We start from the raw sequence: 20558 nt of genomic DNA, 5'->3' as shown, positions 1-20558 counted from the left end.
AACAACGCCTTAAAATGAGTGCCCCTATTAATAAAATAGCCCAGATGCTGGAGCCTGCCTCTGATTTTATTGCTATTCTAATAAGTACTTGTTTATTTCCTTTGTTTTGTACAAATAGAAAAGAGATTATATACTGCCTAGTGCTCTTAAAATTATAAACCAGCATCTTAGTCCCTTTCATAATATTAAAATGAAAACATCACAATTCTTTTAAAGGAAGTATTGGGGCAGATTTTCATGTCAAAATGCTTGAGAGTCACTAAGAGATAGATAGATGATAGCCAGAAATGTATATGGGTATATCAGTATCAGTATGTTTTGTATCAGTATGCATATTATAAATTAAAATTTATAATACACATACTGAAAGAAGTTACATATAGAGAGAAAACTCTACTGTATATAGTTCTCTGATTCTAAGGAGACTTCAGTTTTTGTTTTAAAAATGAGCGCATTTTTAGTTTATTTGATTATAAATAATTATACTTTATGACTAGTCATGCACATTATTCTAGAATAAGCACCAATTCACTTAATTAAACCATAGGTAACTTTTTTCCTGCTGGCTTTTAGTCCTTTTTTACTGTGTCTGTCCACATTTTATATTAGAACGTTTTGCAAATATGATTATAACCTAGAATGTCCAGCGCATATTAAAGTACATTGAACAATAACTGTTATTTCTCAAACTTTATAAACTACCTGAAATGTGAAGAAGTAGCTACTAAACTGTCTGCTGCACTTACTTCTCATGCCAGGGCCTTTGGCTTTTTTACAGCTGCTCTAAGCAATGCCTTAGTCCACAGAGAAGTTTTAATTTTATTATTTAAAAAACTATAGTGCCCAGGGGTGCCTGGGTGGCTCAGTCGTTAAGCGTCTGCCTTCGGCTCAGGTCATGATCCCAGGGTCCTGGGATCGAGCCCCGCATCGGGATCCCTGCTCCGCGGGAAGCCTGCTTCTCCCTCTCCCACTCCCCCTGCTTGTGTTCCCTCTCTCGCTGTGTCTCTCTCTGTCAAATAAATAAAATCTTGAAAAAAAAAATGATAGTGAGCTAGCTTAAAAATATTCTTTCGGCATTGTCTATTACGTTCCTTGAGCATAAGTACGTTCGTTTTTCCCTGAGGTCTGTGTCAGCCCCGGGTGCCGGGGGCAGTGGGGGCAGAGCCGTTCTCAGCCAAGCTGCGCTACACGGGCCCCGAGGACCCAGACTACACAAACCTTATCAAGCTCACGGTCACGATGCCACACATAGATGGTAGGTGGCTTGGGTAAGCAAATCCATGGGAGTATGTGGGCTCCTCATTACCTGGTTTATGCCACTGAATACCCGAAATCACCATGCAGATGATAAGATGTTCATTTTGCAATGTCACCTTCAAGTCTTTCTGTTCCTTTCAAGTGATTCTGCTTTCTTTCCATCCTGTTTTTAAAGTCTGAACAACTTAAGCCTTCTTTAATATTAAACAAATTTAATACATTGTCCAAACACGATGGAACGAAACTTTGGTCCATGTGCTAGTTTTTATGAAATGGTATGACTGTGTCTTTAAAACTCTTGAACTTGGACTTCCAGTAAAGCATTTCAGTATCTCATTGAGCACCTTCAACATGTATTTGCTATTTCATAGCTGGAATTTTATAAATCCAATTTATAAATTGTGTTCATTTTCTCCAGATAGGAAAGTGTGGCCCGAATCTGTGAGTTGATAACTTTATCCACACTGTCAACATTTCCCCAAGTACAGAAAACATCTTCAAGTTCTGTTCTTCTCAATTGACTTTATACCTAAATTGTTAATATTAACTTTATTACTTGGTAGTTAGTTATATTTTAAGTAGCTAAGTGAGAAGAAACATGAGGCAGTATTAGGAATGATACGGTAGAATTTATCTTTCTCAGAAAAAAGATATAATTCTGCTTTTTCTGCTTATTGCAAACCCAAATTTGTGTTGGTGGGAGGTGGGTGGACAGGAATCTGCACCTCTTTACAGCATAATGTGGGTCTACATATGGCCAGCCTATCTCTAGACTCATGTTGGAGGTGTGACTCAGAGGTGCAAAGGGCCAAAGGGGGATCCATCAGCAAAGGGCCAAAGGGGGACCCATCAACAGATCCTAATAGAAAGACGGGGCCCTCATGCTATTCCTACAGCTGACTTTGCATTGCCTGACGTGGTCAATAGACACAGCTCTGCCAGAGCATGGCAGAAGCTGACCAGTTCTTTTGTGAGGCCAGGGTTTTGCTCTGGGAGAATCTGAGAATAAGAGGAGGGAGATGTTCCAGGAGAACACCTCTCTCGTGGTCCTTTTTGCTGCATTGCCCATGCCAGGGCTCGACAAACTCTGGCCTCTGTGCCAAATCCAGCTTACTTGCCTGCTTTCATATGATCTTGCAAGCTAAAAAATGGTTTTTGTGTTTTTAAATGTTTAGAAAAAAACAAAAGAAGAATATTTCGTGGAACATGAAAATTATACGAAATCATAATCCATTGTGCATGATAAAGTCTTATTGCACAGTTATATGAATTATTTTGCATGTCATCTGTGACAGCTTTCAGTCTAACATGGAGCATCGAGCAGTTGAGACACAGACCTTATGGCCCACAAGTCCTAAAATATTTACCATTTGACCTTTTAGCCAAGAAGTTTGCCAAACCATAGCTTATACTGTATAGTGGTAGTTTTCAAACATTTTGGTCTCAGGACATCCTTACAAATTATTTAGGATCTCAAAGACCTATAGTTTTTATGAGTTATATCTATAAATATGAACTGGATTTAAAATTAAAACTGAGGAATTATTAAATACTTATTTTTTTGTTCATTTAAAAATAACCAATCCATCACATATTCACAAGAAAAACATACTTTAAAGAAAAATAGCTATAACTTATAAATAAAAAAAATTGTGTTTTTCTTACATTTTTGGAAATACCTTTAATGTCTGGCTTCATAAAAGACAGCTGAATTCTTTTATCTGCCTCTGCGTTCAACCTATGGCAATATATGACGACTCTCAAAAACTCCACTATACTGAGAGAATAATGGTGGAAAAGTCAAATATGTCTTAGAATCATTATGAAATTAACTTTAATGTCACAGATCTCCTGAAAAATGCCAGGGGACCCCTGGGACACCACGTCGGTAGTAATCACCGCTGTACAGTGTTTTATAACACTTGTCTTCTTGAGGATAAAGGAATGATAAGTGTTCTAAATCCTTTGCTGGTGACGATGGCAACATGATCACAATTCCTTGCAGGCATGCTCCCTGTGATCTCCACTAAAGAGCTTTCCAACTTTGAGCTCACCCTCAGTCCTGATGGCTCAAGAGTTGGAAACCACCAGTGCTCCAACCTTCTGGATTACACTGAAGTGAAGACTCACCATGGTTTCTTAACTGATGCTACAAAAAATCCAGAAGTAATTGGAGAGACGCATCCCTACCAGTACAGCTCATCTATCAGAGGCAGCAGTACATTACGCTTCTATCGAAACCTGAACCTAGAGGCCTGTTTGTGGGAGTTTGTTAGCTACTATGACATGTCAGAACTCCTCACTGACTGTGGAGGCACCATCGGGACCGATGGACAGGTAGGAAAACAGCTGGTTTTGTTCAGGGATCCAGATGTGGACTAAATCCCAACTCCGGTCTTCCGTCTTGGTGGTGAAGGTCATTAGGGACCATTAGGAGGGCACTGGCATGCGTGGTATGAAGAGTCATGTTTATTTCTGGAAGAAGGTGTCAAAATTTAGACACATTTTTTTTAGCAGTGGGCCCATAACATCTTTGTATCGAAAGGTCACTGTATAATTGTTGCCGTAAACTCCAGATCTACTCTGATATTATAAAAATCTAAGTACTAATTTTTCTTCAAAGTATACATTATCATTTATTGTGTATATGTACAGATGTCTACTATGTGTCATAAACTATCTAAAGTGAGGATTTACAATCCTTAGAGTCAGACCAATTTTTCTCTCTCCTTTTCTTATAATTCCACCTTCTATCTTTCTCTCCTTTTATCCCCTCTTCTCCTCCCTAGTTTCTTCCCCATTCCCTCCCAGTATGCTTCATTTCTCCATCACTAACGTAGTCAAAAGTATTTTCATTAAAAGCTTATTGTTATTTCCTCTCTAGAGTTACTGACTCCTCTTCATACTACACAGACATTTACATATAAAATACACAACACACACATACGCACACAAAATCCCCACCCCTATTATCATCAACAAAGTTGTCAAAATGATAAGGAGGCAAGGTCTCCATTAGCAGTTATGAGAGAGAATCTAAAATATGTTGGGTGTAGTTGAGAAGTGTAATGACTGTTTGAACTAAAAGCCATGCTCTGTCCTACCTGGACTAAACAGAGTTCCTATAGCTTGGCTTACACATTAGAGTGTTGAATGGTACCCAGATATATCAGGTCTTTCAGGATTTAACCAGGGTGAGGCCGATTTTGTCAGTGCTATATCCCTGTGGTGGTAGAGTATAAAACAAGTGGTAGCATAAGAACGGGAGATAATAACTGAGTATCAGTTTAACCCCATGGCAGAAGTGTGAAACCTGACACGTTCAGCTGATGCTGATGCAGAATGGGCAGCCATTCATTCTGTCTGGGGACTACTGGACTCCAACGGAATGAGACATTATCTCCATCTCCTCTAAAAGCAGCAAAATACTCAGAAATTTGCACGGATTAGTAAAAATCCCCAAACAGCAATAGGAAGACAATGTGGAATGGTGGGAAGGACTTGAGTGTTAGAATCCAGCAAATGCAGACCTAAATTTGGATCCCAGGACCCTGAGATCATGACCGGAGCTGAAGGCAGACGCTTAACTGACTGAGCCACCCAGGCGTCACGGTTCTAGTTCTTTCTTATCATTCACTTTGTACCATGGGGCTTTTCTGTGGCTCTCATCTAGTCTCTAGTCTGTTTTCGCCCTCGAAAATGTTTTCCATCTTCTCTGCAAAATGGTAGCACTTTCTGATCTTTTATATCTGCAAGCTAGACAGCCTTGTCTAACGAAAACCCTGCACTTGCCCTCGGAAGTCCTGTCCTATTACATCTGCTCCCTCCCCCAGTGTCTGAAGGGCATTTTGAATACAAATCCTGTCCCTCTAACGTGTGCATCTCTCTGACCAAATCTTACCATAAAATGCTCAGCTGAACTGACGATACTTTGCTGCGTGTGTATTTTCTTAAATTACTGGTCCTCTATTTAATTGTTTAACTTGAGTACTTTTCCTTCCCATTACCGCTGCCAGCTCAGAAAGTCACTGCCCTTCTTCTGTGGCTGAGCTGCCAGGGGCTCTGCTCCATTAGGTGAAAACGAGCAACTGCAGGTTTTTCAGTTAAGATTTACCCGCCTGAAAGGCTCCTGTTAGTATAACACTAGGAATATAAGCGTGATCCCGTCCAATTCTTAATGAATTTGTGTTACCTTCTTGATTTTTTGCTTTTGCATTGTTGCAAATAAATTTAATAGCATCACCGCGATGATCAACATACATAGAGATGACCAGATTCAGTGTAAATCATTGACATTTCAGGAGCTTGTTATAAAATTTTAAAAGCCTCAGTGTGAACTCAACATTTATACAGTATAATAAGACGTGTTGCTCACGCTTAGATTGGAGCTCAGAGATGGTCATCTCCTTTTCCCCTACTTGGTTCCTTGAGCTTAAACTTTTATTTCTCCCCTAGCTCTTGATATTCTCCTAAATCCCCACCTCCCCCGAACACACACATTACTTAAATATAGGCGAGGAGGAAGAAAACATAAATTAAAGTGGAAGAAATATAATTCTTTCAGATATTTCCTTAATGCTCCCCATTAGTTTTGGATTCTAGAGAAGAAGAGAAAATACCTAATTGTACCAATGATAAGAATAATGATTATAATAGTAATAGCTAACAATTATTTAATGTTGTACTGTGTGCCCTCCATTTTTCTAAATACTTTACAAATTTCTACAAATTCTGTCCTCACAAGAACATTATGAAATAACTATGAGTTCCCCCCCCCTCCCTTTTAGAGATGAGGAGGCTGAAGCAAAGAGAATTCAAATAATGTACCCAAATTCAATTCGCTTGTAAGGCTGTGCTCTTCACCACATCATGATTCTTACCTGGATATTTAATTGAGTGAATTAAATGTCATTTGATTGGGTGAAGGTGAGGAATGGATTTGGTCACCAGGAAAGGCAAATGAACTTGTCTGTTGTTCTCGGGATAGTAATGCTGCCCAACGGGTCATGAACATGTCTGCCACATTACACCTACACCCTTGCTAATAAAATTATGCAAGTCTGTGCCTTCATGACAGGGGTCGACAGACTCAGCTGAGTACCAGCAGATCAGATCGAAATGAAAACATATTTCATGAGGCTATACCTGAAGGAAAACAAACTGAATACTTGAACAGATTCTGCTTTAGGGTTTCGTAAGAGTTTTGCAAACTTTCATATTTCCGAATTTAGGATGGGAAAATGGGGAAAAGTAAAGGTAAACCATCAATATGGGCTAACTGTCTTCATGGCAGCTTTGTGGTTGGGTTGCCCACTCTGCTGGACCACAGATCCTGAAGGAAGCCAGTGCTGCCCCCAGTCTGTTTCTCCTCTGCCAAGAACGCACGCTCCCAGCCAAGTATTTAATAGATGTGACTTTCTCTCTTCTAGTCCTTTTCTAGACTTGGCACCTTAGATCAAGATGATCACTGTGCAAACAAATTTTACTCACTGGTAATTGCTTCCCCCAGGAACAACATGATGAACTGACTTTTTTTTTCTTTGTGTGTTCTTAGTGGCTAAAGCTACTTCTACAAAACATTGGCAAGTCCCTGCATTTCTCTTTGTGATTGAAAAGCTGTTTCTAACACCCTCTGAGAAAGATTCTCTACCTTCCCTAACCTCCGACATTCAGATTATTTAACTTATAAGACAGAGTTGCCAAACTGAAGGAATCATCTGAAATATCCAAGATAGTTCTCTATTCATAGCAAATGAAGTTTTATTAAGTTTTATGCAGCTTGACTACAGCTAGCTTTAGCTGATATCAAGAGTATTTCTGCTTTTCTCACTGTATTCATTACACCTTCGTTCATTAAAGAAATATGAACTAAACACCTACTCTGTGCCAGGGACTATCCCAGGCCCCTGGTGAGGACACCAGACACAGAGCTTACACTCCCAACAAAGTAGAGCTCTAAGAGTCAATCCTCATTCTTATAAAAATTAAGAATTTTATTTGTCGAGAAAAAGAAACACGGACTTTTCTAATCTTCAATGCTAACATCATTTTTAATAGTTTCTAAAATACAAAAGCAGATGAATAGCAGGAAAAGAAAAATAGAGATAAATTAAAAAATGATACTGCTCCATTGTTTTGTGTGACAAAACAGTGTTCTGTAAATAAAAATTTAAATTGTTTTGGTGTACAATAAAAAGCACTTGTGCTGCAAAATAATCATTAAAGTTAAACCAAGTTTTTTAAAACTATTGGATATTTTTGGTGGCGACTTTTCTCTTGAAAACAACTTCTTATACAAATGAACGCCCTCAATTCATTCCACTTTTCAGGAGCCTGGCTATTGGTCTTGTGAGGTCAGAATTTTAGCTCTTACCTTGTTGGGTAAACACCAACTGATAACATCCTTCAAGGAGAATAAATAAGCTACAGAAATGCAAACCCAAGTAAGTTTGCACTGAAAACATCAATTGTAATTTACTTATGAGAAGACATGATTTTCCATGATTTTGGAAAAGTAAACGTGTTTTTTCCTAGTTGCTTGGTTTGAGGAATAATTTTTCTTCCTTGTTACTGTGTGTTGGGATTTAGAAACATGGAACTTTAGGGCATGAATATACTTTAGAAGTCATCTCTTTCCATCCCAGTATTTTACGCTTAGTACTTGGATTTACTCTTTTACACATGTATGTTACTCTAAATCTTTTTACAAGAAATAAGAAGAATCCAAAATGTGTAGCTTACCTGGAGCACTTTACTTCTTAGTTTGTCAACTTTGTCAATTATTTTTTTTTAATAATGTGGTTTCTTTGTTTTTTTTTTAAGATTCTATTTATTTGAGACAGAAGAGAGAGAGCACAAGTGGGGAGGAGAGGCAGATGGAGAGGAAGAAGAGACTCCCTGCTGAGCAGGGAGCCTGACACAGGGCTTGATCCTAGGACATCCCAGGACCCTGAGATCATGACCTGAGCTGAAGACAGATGCTTAACTGACTGAGCCACCCAAGCTTCCTGGTTTCTTTGTTTTTTAAGTAATGATAGCACAGTGGAAAGCTGGGGAACTAAAAAAATGTAAAAAAAAAAAAAATCTTATTCCACTATCACTGTGCACATACAGATTTTTTAGTGTTTTCCAATGTACATACACATTTTTTAATAGTAGCAGTGTAATGTTATTTATACCATCTTGTATACTGCTTTTTAACTTAATATTGTGAGCATTTTCTCATGACAAAGAAAATTCTTTAGATACATGACTTTTGATGGCTACGTAATATTTTACCTTGTGTGTCATCATAACTTATTTAGCCATTCTTCTATTGTTGGTCATTTAGATAATTTTTAATTCTATTATTGTAAATATCCCATAGAGTTGTCCTTAATACTAAAGAATTTGTGGACCAGTATTGACCCTACCTCATTCCAGGGTCTCCCTTGTGCATCTCTGATCCCATAGGCCTTTAGAAAGGCTTGTAATTGGACAGAAGCCAAGGTCTCTTTCTTCCAAGTGTTCCTGGATGTGTAGGCTGCTATTACTGCTAATCCCTTGCCTAAGGATTCTAACTTGTTAAAACAGTGTTCTCCACTGAGTAGCTAAGTCCATGCTTTACTGAGACTTCAAGCTATTGAGATTTATGAGCCTTCTTTACACATTCACAAACACCACCATCTTGATGATGTAGACATATTTCTGGAAACAAGAGGAGCAACAGAAATTTCAATCAGTGGGAAATCCACACCAGTGGTAGCCCTCAGATAATATTTTAACAGCTCTAGTCCAATTTTCAATCTTTGAAGTGAGCACAAACCACATATCCCACATACAGGAGGGTAGATATTGGATTATAACATATTTTAAAATGATTACTGTTTTCAACCTGTGTGGTCCAATTAAAGACCTTGGGTAGCAGAGTCTAATCAGTGCTGCCCAATATGGTAAGCACGAGCCATGTGTGGTTATTGAGCATTCAAAATTGAGATGTGTTGTTCCTGTAAAATACAAACCAGATTTCAAAGACTTAGTAGCAAAAAAAAAGTCTCAAAATTTACTTTATACTGACTGCATATTAAAATGTAATATGTTTGATATATTGGATTAAGTACTCTTAAAATTAGTTTCACATGTTTCTCTTTACTTTTTGAAGTATGGCTGCTAGAAAAATTTTAAATTACATGTGTGGCTCACATTATATTTTCACTGAATAGTTCTGGTCTACATACTTGGGTGTTAGCACTGATTGTACTGAATAATCTTGGGCAAGCTAATTGACTTCTTCACGGCTTAAGTTCAACACACGTAGAATATGGCCTTGCTCAAATGAAAGTTGCAAAGGAACAAAGTAAATCTAGGTAGTTTTCATTAGTGCATGTGTATACTGCCAACTCCTATAAGAAACAGTGCATATATATACTGCCTACTTCAATAAAGCAATATGTAATTTGGATAGCTTAAGCTGGATGCCCAAATGAGTGAAGAATTTACTCCACTGGGATTTATCTCAACACTAGTCCCCACCTTAGGCAATATTCCGTGTATAATTTCTCTTTTAGCATATTCATTTTCCTCCTTATTCTTCCCTTCTCCTACTATCTGACACAGCCCAGCAGAATTGCTTTTGTGTCTTCAGCTGCCAATACCTCCCCAAATATATACTTGTTGCCCATTACTAGCCACTTAGTACCAACAGTAGTAGTAGTAGAACTTTATACCAGTGTTACCTTTGCCAGAAAACTTGCATTTTATGCTTTCCCTTTAAATTTGGAATTTAAAGGCTCACTTGGTTTTGTTGAAGACACTTCAAATGTCTGTAAGGACATGTAAACTCCTGTGTCATGTTATGGTTGCTTTAAGAGCAGTGTACCAGATTTAACGTCTATTTCTTTTAGTATAAACAAATCCCTTAAAAAGTCCTGTGATTCAGGCTGAAAGAAAATTAAGTGCTCATTGAGATGATATCCAGAAGTTAGATTGATGGCACTGCATTCTTCAATTTTACAAGAATGAACAGGTAGGCAACCTGGATGATTGATATTGTTCCATTGGCCCCAGTTACTCTAGACAGAAGTTCCAAGCAGACAAAGAAGGCCTGGCCATGGTGAACAAGAAAATGCAATAAGATACTGATTCCATGTCCGGAAATGGTCAAGCTCTAGGTTGCCACAAGAATCAAATGAAAGAAAATAAAAATTAGTCAGGGAGCTTTGTGCCAGGTAACTCATTCATAAGAAGTGAACATTAATAGTTCTGTCCAAAATAGCACACTCAGTAACATTTGATAGATAGAATATAATGTTGGCAAAAATCATCAGCACCTAGACAGTTTAATTGGAAAGTCATTCCTAAAGCCTAATTTTTAAAAGATGATGGTTTATTAAAATCACAGGATGAAATATTAATCTTAATTTCCAGTGGCATATACATTGACTTGATCACTCTTCTTTACACTGTTAAAATTGCACTACAAGATCAAGTTCTCACTGAGTGCAATAATATTGACCCTTAACAAATATTATCTCGAAGAACTTTGGTTCCAAAGCCCCTCTTCTGCTGGCTGTGTTAGCAGATGATGAGGAGTGCTAGTTACTACACAGCTAGGAATTAAATAATTTGCTTGGATGATGGTTTTCTTTTTATATATTTTAGTTGGCGATTCAGGTCATTTTTTTGTGATTTAAGGAGTTTATTTTTTTACTCTATGACAAAGTGATACATTATTGTTATCATTCTTTATATTATTCACTAACGCATGTGTATGATCCCTGTTGCCCGCTCAGTGTGGAAAGAGAATTAGAATGGTATTAGAAAGCCCAACTGGAACTTCTAATGAGTATGATCTGACCTAAGTTCATCTCCTCTTGTGTAGAAGATAGTTATATTTGCCCAGCAATTCTGCAGAGCTATTTTGAGAATTAAGTATGATAACGTTGGTTAGGTGATCCTAGGACTGCCCTCAGCTTTGTTTGGAATGTGACGAGGTGTGATAGAGTAGAAAAGCACAGGCCAAAGGCTGGGTTCTAATATTGGCAGGGCCATTCAGAAAGCTTAAAGAATTCTGGGAGAAATTTGCTTTATTTCTTTGAACCTTAATTTTCCTCTTTTTCCTTTTCTTTGCATCATCTATCCATCCATCCATCTACCCATCCATCCATCCATCCATCTACCCATCCATCCATCCATCCATCCATCCATCCATCCATCCATCCATCCACACATACAACCATCCATCCATCCACACATACAACCATCCACACATACATATAAATATAATTATGGGGGAGAGTAAAAATATTAAATAGCTTTTATTGTGAACATAGGGGCTCAATAAATGAATATTAGTTTATCCTCCACTATTCCTAACTCTCCTACAAAATACCTGAGGAAGAAAAGTATAAAATTCAAAGCAAGTCACTTCATTTCAACTAAAAATTAATTTTGCGACATATTAAGTATTACATGTCATTACTCAACATGTTTGCTTCTAGATCTTTCTTTCTTTCTTGTATATTCCTTTATGTAATAATTTAAAAGTACCTTATAGCAGTGTTATTCATAATAGCTCGGGACAGAAAGTAACCCAAATGTCCATCAACTGACGAACAGATAAATATGTGTTGCATATGCATGCCATGGGATGTTATTCAGAAATAAAAGTATTGAAATGTGCAGCAACACGGAAGCACCTTGAAAACATAAGTGAAAGAAGCCTGTCACAAAAGACCACATACTGTATGACTCCATATATATGGAATGTCCAGAACTGGCAAATACATGGAGACAGAATATAGGCTAGTGGCTACCAGGGGAAGGGAGGAGGAAGGAATGAAGGCATGACTTCTAATGGGTTTGGAATGTCCTTTGGAGGTGATGAAAGTGTCCTAAAATTGATTGTGGTCAAAGTTACACCTCTCCCTGAATACATTAAATACTGTTGGTTTGTCCACTTTAATCAACTGAATTATATGGTATGTGAATTATATCTTAATAAAGCTGTTATGAAACAAAAAGGACTGTGTAGATATAATATGCTCAAAACAATGCCGTTTCCTTTCACGATTGCTGCCGTGTATCCTTTGTTGCAAAGGAAGGTAATGGTAACGACTAGTTAATTCTCCAAAATTAAGTGAGGGGGCAATAATATAAATGCTGTCACTTCCTTTCCTTAACGGCCACTCAAAATCTCTAGTTGAGTGAAAGGAGAAAGTGGCTTGTACAAAGTTAGGCTCCTCTAGTTAACACTGAATCATGTTGACAGATAATTTTATTGTTTTAGGTCTTAAATCTAGTGCAGTCCTATGTGACCCTTCGAGTGCCTCTGTATGTTTCCTACGTGTTCCATTCCCCGGTTGGGGTAGGAGGCTGGCAACATTTTGACTTGAAGTCAGAGCTCCGCCTGACTTTTGTGTATGACACTGCCATCTTGTGGAATGATGGAATCGGCAGCCCGCCAGAAGCCGAACTCCAAGGTGGGTTAATAATTCGGATGAGTTTCCTCATCTATCTGAATTACTTGGGATTTTTTTTTTTACTGTAGCTAAAAATAATAGAAGCGACTTTCAATAGATTTTATTTTTATAATCAGTATTTTAAAACTATTTCATTTTGTCATGGAAGAACTAACAAAACCGTATCAGTGCCTCAAACTGTGCATAACATGTGACTGTTAAATATACTGTATACATTTCATGGGTATTTAACCCTTACAGTCCATTTTAGGCGATTCATCATGTATGCGTTACGCAACACAGTCCATGCGTTTCCTAGATTCTAGAAAACCTATAGAGGCAGTTCCAACTGAAAATAAGAAATGAACCCAAGAGAAAAAATTATGGGTTTTTTTGTTTCTGAAAATGAGATAGATCCTGGATTCTAGTTCTGGCTTCCACCACTAACTAGCTGTGTGATCTTGAACATACTACTTAACCTTTGTGGCACTCAGTTTCTTCTCAAAGGTAGAACAGACTTCTAATATTCTTTTTATTTTAAAATTCTATTATTCTGCGATATTTTAGCAGAATGTCTTGGAACAGTGGTGGTAAGTACAGCTAACTGCTGTGCCCATAAGCATGTGCCAAACTTTGTTTCAATCTCCAATCAGAATAATAATTCAAAGTCCACAGGCATAAAGCTAATTTACCTATCCGTACAATGAATACTGTTTCTTTTCAGGCACATGCTACTGTTTGGGTTCCATGCCTATCTGAGCATCGTGCCTGCGTTCCTTTTTATGAGCCAGAGAGGGAAAGTACTATTGACAGTGCACCAAATTTGCTATCTTACACAGATTAAGATCGCCTTAAAGCTATGTGAAAGGCAATATGATCACCCTGAGTGATCATCCCAGATTATTTTATATTTCAATGTTTTAGTTACATATCTTGCCTTAGAAAATATATATTTAAGGAAATTTTAATGTGAATCCAGTTGTGGTTCTCAAGTTCTACGTAAGGATCTCATGGTTCCTTCTTATCTCTGGAACCAACTTTGGTCAAAATGCTAAAAGTTTTGGAAAACCTCCAGAGTTTGTATTAAGTCTATAAAATTTGGAATCATTCTGGAGAACACAAACCCACTTCCATGTTCAAATCTTTAAAACTTGACAATTTTACTGTGTCTCTCCCAATTTACAGCTTCATTTATGTAGACTAATGCTTTTAGGGGAAAAGGAAATCTTGGCCTATTGTACTCAATCTGTCTATTTCTCTTTCATATTGACTTCACTCGTGTTACCTGATTCTATTTTGCCTCCCTTCTTGACACCTTTTCTTGTTAGAAAACAGAGCAAAACAAACAAACAAAACACTTCTGCTTCTCTTATCACTCAGAATTCTTCTGATAACAACTTTTGGCTAGAATGCTTAAAGATGAGAGTATCCGAATTCAAATTTGGAAGAAATCCTGCACGTAAGGAGTCCCTGGTCACCAATATTTCCTCTCTTGGGCACTATCCCACGTAGGTTCTCTCTACCCAACAAGCATGCGCATCGGTGAAGAGGGGCGCTTGGTGGTGAACTTCAAGACAGAGGCTCAGTTCCATGGTTTGTTCGTGCTGTCCCATCCCGGTAAGTCCTGTTATCCACCAGAAGCCACTCCCTGCACCACAGGACACAGATTTCCCATACCCCACGCTGCCCGAGGAGCTTCGAAACCCTTAACTTCAAGTGAATTGTCCACGTGACTTACCCGCAGGAGGGCTTGATAATCGTTCAGCTACATCTCAGAAGCTACAAAATCGTCGTTACCGATGCAGACCTCTAGAGAAAATACAAAATGATGAAAATAAATTTAAACAAAAACTCTACTGAGTTCATTTTAAGTGGTGTTTTCTTTAGATAAAGAGCATAGCAACCACAATCCCTTTCTCTACTTCCATTTTTGTTGCATAAAAAGTTGAATTTTAAGTCGTTTGTTCAGCAAGCACTTCTCTGTTCGCAACTCTTTTCTGGATACTGTAAGAAACCTTTATAATAGAGCCAGAAGTGGTACTGCACTATGATACTTATATTTCAGACGTGTTAACTAATTATCTTTAATAAAGATTGGCTGTGTCATTTTACTATGAGGCGCTGTGCTTTGAATACCAATAAGGAAGCAGTCACTCAAGTCCAGTGTCCAGGCTTTTTTTAAATATAAAGGATATTTCATCAGAAATAGTTTTTTATTTGACTCTCCATATCACTAAATTGGTTTTGCATTATTTTGCCCATTTGCCAACTATTGTCAGATTGGGCGGGGAACATAGTTCACTTGATGTCTTCTCCCGCCTTCCTTTTTCTGAGTTTGCGCTCCAAACAAGGAGAGAATAGGGCCAAAATTCAGGAGAGAAAGAGGGTTCATTGTATTTTTATGAGGCTGAGCTACAAGAACTGCCGACCCAAAAAGAATCATTTTGCTTTATAGTACTTGACAGTTCTGGAAAATAAGGATTTCTTGGTCTTTAAAGGTCCTTTGCACATGTCTACCTTTCTAATAAACTGAATCTTTGTTTAGACGCAATTGCAGGCAATCTAATTAAAATTAGATTCCATTTATAAATTGGTTTTGCCCAGCTCTGTGGATGCTAAGAGACTAAAGCTCAGCTCATAGCTTCGGCGCACAATAAATGCATTCACATCAGCTTTTATTACACTGCTGTGCCTTCCCTGGAAAGTAGCCCTGAACTATTTGAGCATTTCTACACAATTATCTTTTCACAGAATCATAGAGTGGAAAAAGCACTGAATTAGGAATCAGAAGGCACACATCCTAGCTGTGTGATCTTGGGAGAGTCACTATAATCAGTCTCAGCCCACATTTTCTCTGGGGGGTGTGTGGGGGGGGCAGTGAGGCTAATTATACCAACACTGGGGCTTTGAAGGCTTAGTATTAAGAATAAAAGCAAGCAATGTACAGTCAGGTGCTTTGAAAACTCTAAGCTGTCATGCACTCTTAAAACCACCCTCCCATTATTCTTATCGGCACTTTTCTAGCATCCTTCACGAGCTCAATGATTGTATCAGCTGATCATCCAGGCCTGACCTTCTCCCTGCGCCTCATAAGGAGTGAGCCGACCTATAACCAGCCGGTGCAGCAATGGAGCTTTGTGTCTGACTTTGCAGTAAGTGACTCGGGCTCTTAATTTTCCTTTTCCGTGGCCTGGGACAACACCTCAGATTCTTAAATGAAAAACATAAATGTCCTCCCTTCTCCTTAAAGGTACGTGACTATTCGGGGACTTACACAGTGAAACTCCTGCCTTGCACCACTCCATCACATCAAGAGTACCGCCTGCCAGTCACCTGCAACCCCCGGGAGCCTGTCACCTTTGACCTCGACATACGGTTCCAACAGGTGCATCTCTTGCAGTTATTTTCCCCGGACTTCTCCAATTCCACTTTATTAAGGTCGTGGCTTACTTGTATCAGAAAAAAAAAGAAAAAGAAAAAGAAAGAAAAAAATTCACACCATGACTTAAATTCTCGCATGCTGAGAAAAAAGGAAGTCAGACAGGAGGGAAGCAAGAGAAGAAGGAAGGAGGAAAGAACTGCCCTTTATCTATTGTTGGTTCAGGATATAAAATCCAGAGTTTAAGAGTACACAAGGGTTGTTTTTTTTCTTACGTGATCGTGTCTCCTCCTGGAGTGTGCTGCCTTGGAGATTTGAGGATTTTTCCCTAGAGTTCTTCTGCACGTCTTTGTCTCGTTCTTGATCTTCAAGGAAAATAGATATCCTGTAGTTCTTGCCATCTCAAAGTACCTAATTGCCATTATATAGTAAAAGAAACATGATGGCACTTTTTGTCCAAGGACGAAGACTAAGTGTTGGCTTTGCACTGAGCGTGATATGTATAAGTCCCATAAAACACCCTGTGAAACCAAAAGAAAAGAGCTCAAGTAATGCTATTTAGTCCCAATCAAAACATTTCACCTCGTCAGTTTTGCCTTATCGCGAAGGATAAGGCCAGTGTTACAATTCCCTACATTAGTTTGGTTGGATGTCAAAATTGCAGTGCAGTCCTCAGGAATCTACACGTCTGTGGACAGCACACGTGTGTGTCCGTGAATAATGTATTTGTGCACCACCAGAGCAATCGAAAAACCATAAAAGGGCTTTTACACTTGGTTTTAGGTCAGCGATCCGGTGGCAGCTGAGTTCAGCTTGAACACCCAAATGTACCTCCTCTCCAAGAAGAGTCTCTGGTTGTCTGACGGATCGATGGGATTTGGGCAAGAAAGTGATGTTGCCTTCGCAGAAGGTATTCATTTCACAAATGAGACATCTGCTCTGTTTGCCACGGCATCTGCTCTGCTTTGCTTTATTGGGATCATGTTGGAGAGGGGAAATTATCACTTCTGGTATGCTTTTGAGAATATTACTGGGTCTTTGCCACTTTGGCAGGGATGGCATAGGGCCACTGAAATTTGATATATGTTACTGGATGGTTTTTCTTCTGGGGAAATTAATCTCTATTTCACTTACCTAAGTGACTTTGGGAACAAATCTAGGTTTTTTTCTTGAATCTTCTTTCAAGGCGCATAGACTCAAATTCTGCAGCTACTTGAGGCTGTAAATGCCTCCTGGGTGAGAGTTATATCTGTCCTGCTCAGTGGCGTGTTCCTGGCACCTAGTAAAATGCCTAACATGCATGGTGGGAGTTCAGTAATAGTTGTGAAATAGATGATTGACTACCAGGGGATTTCCGCAAACTCTCCTTCAAAATCAAATAAAGCCAAGTCAGCTTTTTATCAATATTTTCTTTTTTATATACTTTATTAGTCTGCACCCTGCCAAGTAACTTATTTATATGAAGCGGACTTTAAACCACAGTGGAATTATGAATATTAAATTATAGGCCAAGCCTTGACTGAGCATGTGAGGGTCAATAAATCTGCAGTCATTTGTGGTCCAGTCCCCAAAAGTGGTCTCACCTGAGGCCTGGGAGTGGGTGACATCCTGAAGGTCTTCCAACATTTGATGGCAGATTAGGAAAAGAAGGAAATACTCCCTAGGGGCATCACTGTCACCATGGTATGCCGTGTCACGTGGACGCGCCTTACCGTGTAACAGAAATGACCCTTCCACATCTCTGTTTCAGGTGACATCATTTATGGGCGTGTCATGGTAGATCCTGTCCAGAATCTGGGTGACTCCTTTTACTGCAGCATTGAGAAGGTTTTCCTGTGCACTGGAGCTGACGGCTATGTTCCCAAATACAGTCCCACAAATGCAGAATACGGCTGCTTAGCTGACTCTCCTTCACTCTTATACAGATTTAAAATTGTGGTAAGTGCTTTGACCCAAACAGTGAATTAGACAGATGATCAAAGTTCAATGTTTTTGTCTGGTATTTAAAAACAATAGCATCTTTTCAAATGAAACGAAATGGTGACATTTTATGGTAATCTGTACTTGCACAAACCTAAAGAAACCATTCTGTACTTGCAAAAATTGGCATTATCTACAGGACTCCTCATTTTCTTTTATTGCTTAAAGGACAAAGCTCAGCCAGAGACACAAGCCACCAGTTTTGGAAATGTCCTGTTTAATGCCAAGCTAGCAGCAGATGACCCTGAAGCTGTTCTCTTAGTGAATCAGCCTGGATCCGATGGCTTTAAAGTCGACTCAACACCACTCTTTCAGGTGGGCCAGTAATAAGCTACTTACACTAGCTCTGTGAGCATATGCAAATTACTTAATAGTGGGATGATCCAGTGTCTTCTGTTAAAGGGCAGTGATTGTAATATTGTGTAAGTAATAGTAACACTGAATAAGGTAATGTAGGTAAACAACACAGGACCATAGTGAGCACGTGGTGAGCATTCTGTAAAACCTAGCTATTACTATTTTTATTAGTGCATTCATATTATTTTAAGTCTACGGGTAATGAAGATCCTTATTCAGCCCAAAATATAAATCTAAGTCTGATGTTTCGAAACCCTGCTTTTCTTATTCAAACTTCCTTCCTGTTGACTTTTCATAACCATCTTTATTAGAGTGATCTTGTATGAACTGCTGGATTCAGAAAAAGAAGCAGGCACAGCTCATAAATCTCCACTCTCAAAGACTTTATAAATCAAGACAGAATATCCTAACTGAATGACAGACGGTAGAAGGAGACACAGGCGACCATAACCCTGAGCAGACAAATGAGACAAGATTCAGAGATGTGTTCCCACTGTGAATCCTTGGGGGAGCAAGTACACCTTTTAGGAAATTTCCTGAAAATTGTCCACACAGGATGGGCTGCAGACACGATACCTGTATTCATCCTAAAGAAGGAATCTTAAGGAAGCATATTTGTAACTCTGAATAATTTTTTAAAATTATTTTCGCTGTTAATTCTCAAAGCATTAGACCCTTCTAAATCCTGAAGGCTTCAGAGAGCCATCAGAAATTCCCTTCTTTTCAGAGGCCCTAGAAAAAGCAGAAAAACGGACCCCTTCTATGGTCTTATATGTAACTATGCAGCCAGACGTACTGAAAGAGAGTCCTGAGGGTCAGAAGATCTGAGTTCTAGTCTTGCCTCGGCCACAACCTAGTTGAGTGACATTGGCAAGTTACGTAACCACTGTGCATCCTTCTTTACCCTTTTTTAGATGAATAATTTAAAACCGTGTGACAGCTCTGACATTCTGTGGCAAGTCACAGATTACCAAATATTTACCGGCACACACTCCCTCAAGAGCTGCACAAAATATTTTGGAGTGCTTTGCACAAAGCCTTGCACGTAGTACCCACGCAAAAATACAAAGTGTATCGATTCTGCAGACTAAAGTAAATTATCAGTTATTGTCTCTGCCACTAATTTCTCTTGCAGGAGTCGTGAATTAGGTCGGTGTGGTATTTAATTTTCTAACAGAGTTGCGTTTCCTAGGTCACCCTGGGCCGGGAATGGTACATACACACGATCTACACAGTAAGATCAAAAGACAACGCCAATCGAGGCATTGGCAAAAGAAGCACCGAGTACCAGCACCACTCCTTAGTGAGTCCGGGGAAGCCCCCGGCAATGAGCCAGGGCCGGAAGAAGAGGGAGATCAGGAGCCCACCCCCGCTGGCGTGGGAAATAGGTGTTAACAACAACCGGGGAACAAACATCCAGCACATTGCCCTGCAGCGCCGCAACAGGAAGCAGAGCCCCCAGGGGCGAGTTCCTCCCGACGGCGTCCTCCCCCGCGAGCTCAACCGGCCCAGCTCCGACGACGTCAGCCTGGTCACCGTGGTCGGAGGCACGGCGGTGGGCTTACTCGCCGTCTGCCTCGCTGCCATCACAGTGATGATGTGCAGGAACAAGAAGAGCGCCAGGAGGAAGGGCGCTCTGAAGGGCTCAGGCAGCAGCAAGCCCGTGACGCCCCCGCAGAGCCACCACGGCGACAGCTCAGAGGTTTGAGGGGTGCAGGTGGGATTCAGCCTTTGCCTCAAGTGCCTCGGAAAGACGGTAGGAACCCAAATGCTTCTGTCAATGGCTGAGAATTGGGGACTTCTGTTCCGGAGCTGCTCAGAGGGCCTGACTGTACTCATGAACTTGGATTTGAATTCTGTCTACTCTTTTCATGCATCAGAGAACACATGCAGACCACAGACCAGGCCTTTCCTCTGGCCCAGGAGGCAGCAACAATGTATTCACGTGTACACACAGCCATCAGTGGGCTTCTCATTTTAGGCATTTTTCTCTACACAGTGGAGACAAACCTATTCAAAGGTGCTGCAGACTCTCTCAGAAGTTTAAGAGGAGTCTATTATTGCTATATGAGTATGAATCTTGAAGGTGCAATTATCACATGGTTTACTCATTGTGTAACAGTTTATTACTAGAAAGGTTTTAATGG

At 39.5% G+C, this 20558-nt stretch overlaps 1 protein-coding gene across 1 annotated transcript in view; it reads left to right on the top strand.

The window, feature by feature from the left end:
• FREM2 (FRAS1 related extracellular matrix 2) overlaps positions 1 to 20168 on the top strand; it is a 156377-nt gene extending 136209 nt beyond the window's left edge. Inside the window, exons 15-24 of the mRNA XM_021678306.1 lie at positions 1124 to 1255; positions 3263 to 3594; positions 12524 to 12716; positions 14208 to 14312; positions 15720 to 15847; positions 15946 to 16080; positions 16858 to 16984; positions 17825 to 18012; positions 18223 to 18369; positions 19604 to 20168. Coding sequence (XP_021533981.1) covers positions 1124 to 1255; positions 3263 to 3594; positions 12524 to 12716; positions 14208 to 14312; positions 15720 to 15847; positions 15946 to 16080; positions 16858 to 16984; positions 17825 to 18012; positions 18223 to 18369; positions 19604 to 20119 — 2003 coding nt within the window. The 3' untranslated portion in view covers positions 20120 to 20168. The remainder of the gene's footprint in view (positions 1 to 1123; positions 1256 to 3262; positions 3595 to 12523; positions 12717 to 14207; positions 14313 to 15719; positions 15848 to 15945; positions 16081 to 16857; positions 16985 to 17824; positions 18013 to 18222; positions 18370 to 19603) is intronic.
• Positions 20169 to 20558: the final 390 nt, after the last annotated feature.

This window comes from Neomonachus schauinslandi, chromosome 3 (genome assembly GCF_002201575.2).
Source record: "Neomonachus schauinslandi chromosome 3, ASM220157v2, whole genome shotgun sequence".
In the NCBI taxonomy this organism is placed as follows: domain Eukaryota; kingdom Metazoa; phylum Chordata; class Mammalia; order Carnivora; family Phocidae; genus Neomonachus; species Neomonachus schauinslandi.
Note: the sequence above shows the minus strand (reverse complement) of the source record. Positions and strands in the feature narration are given on the sequence as shown.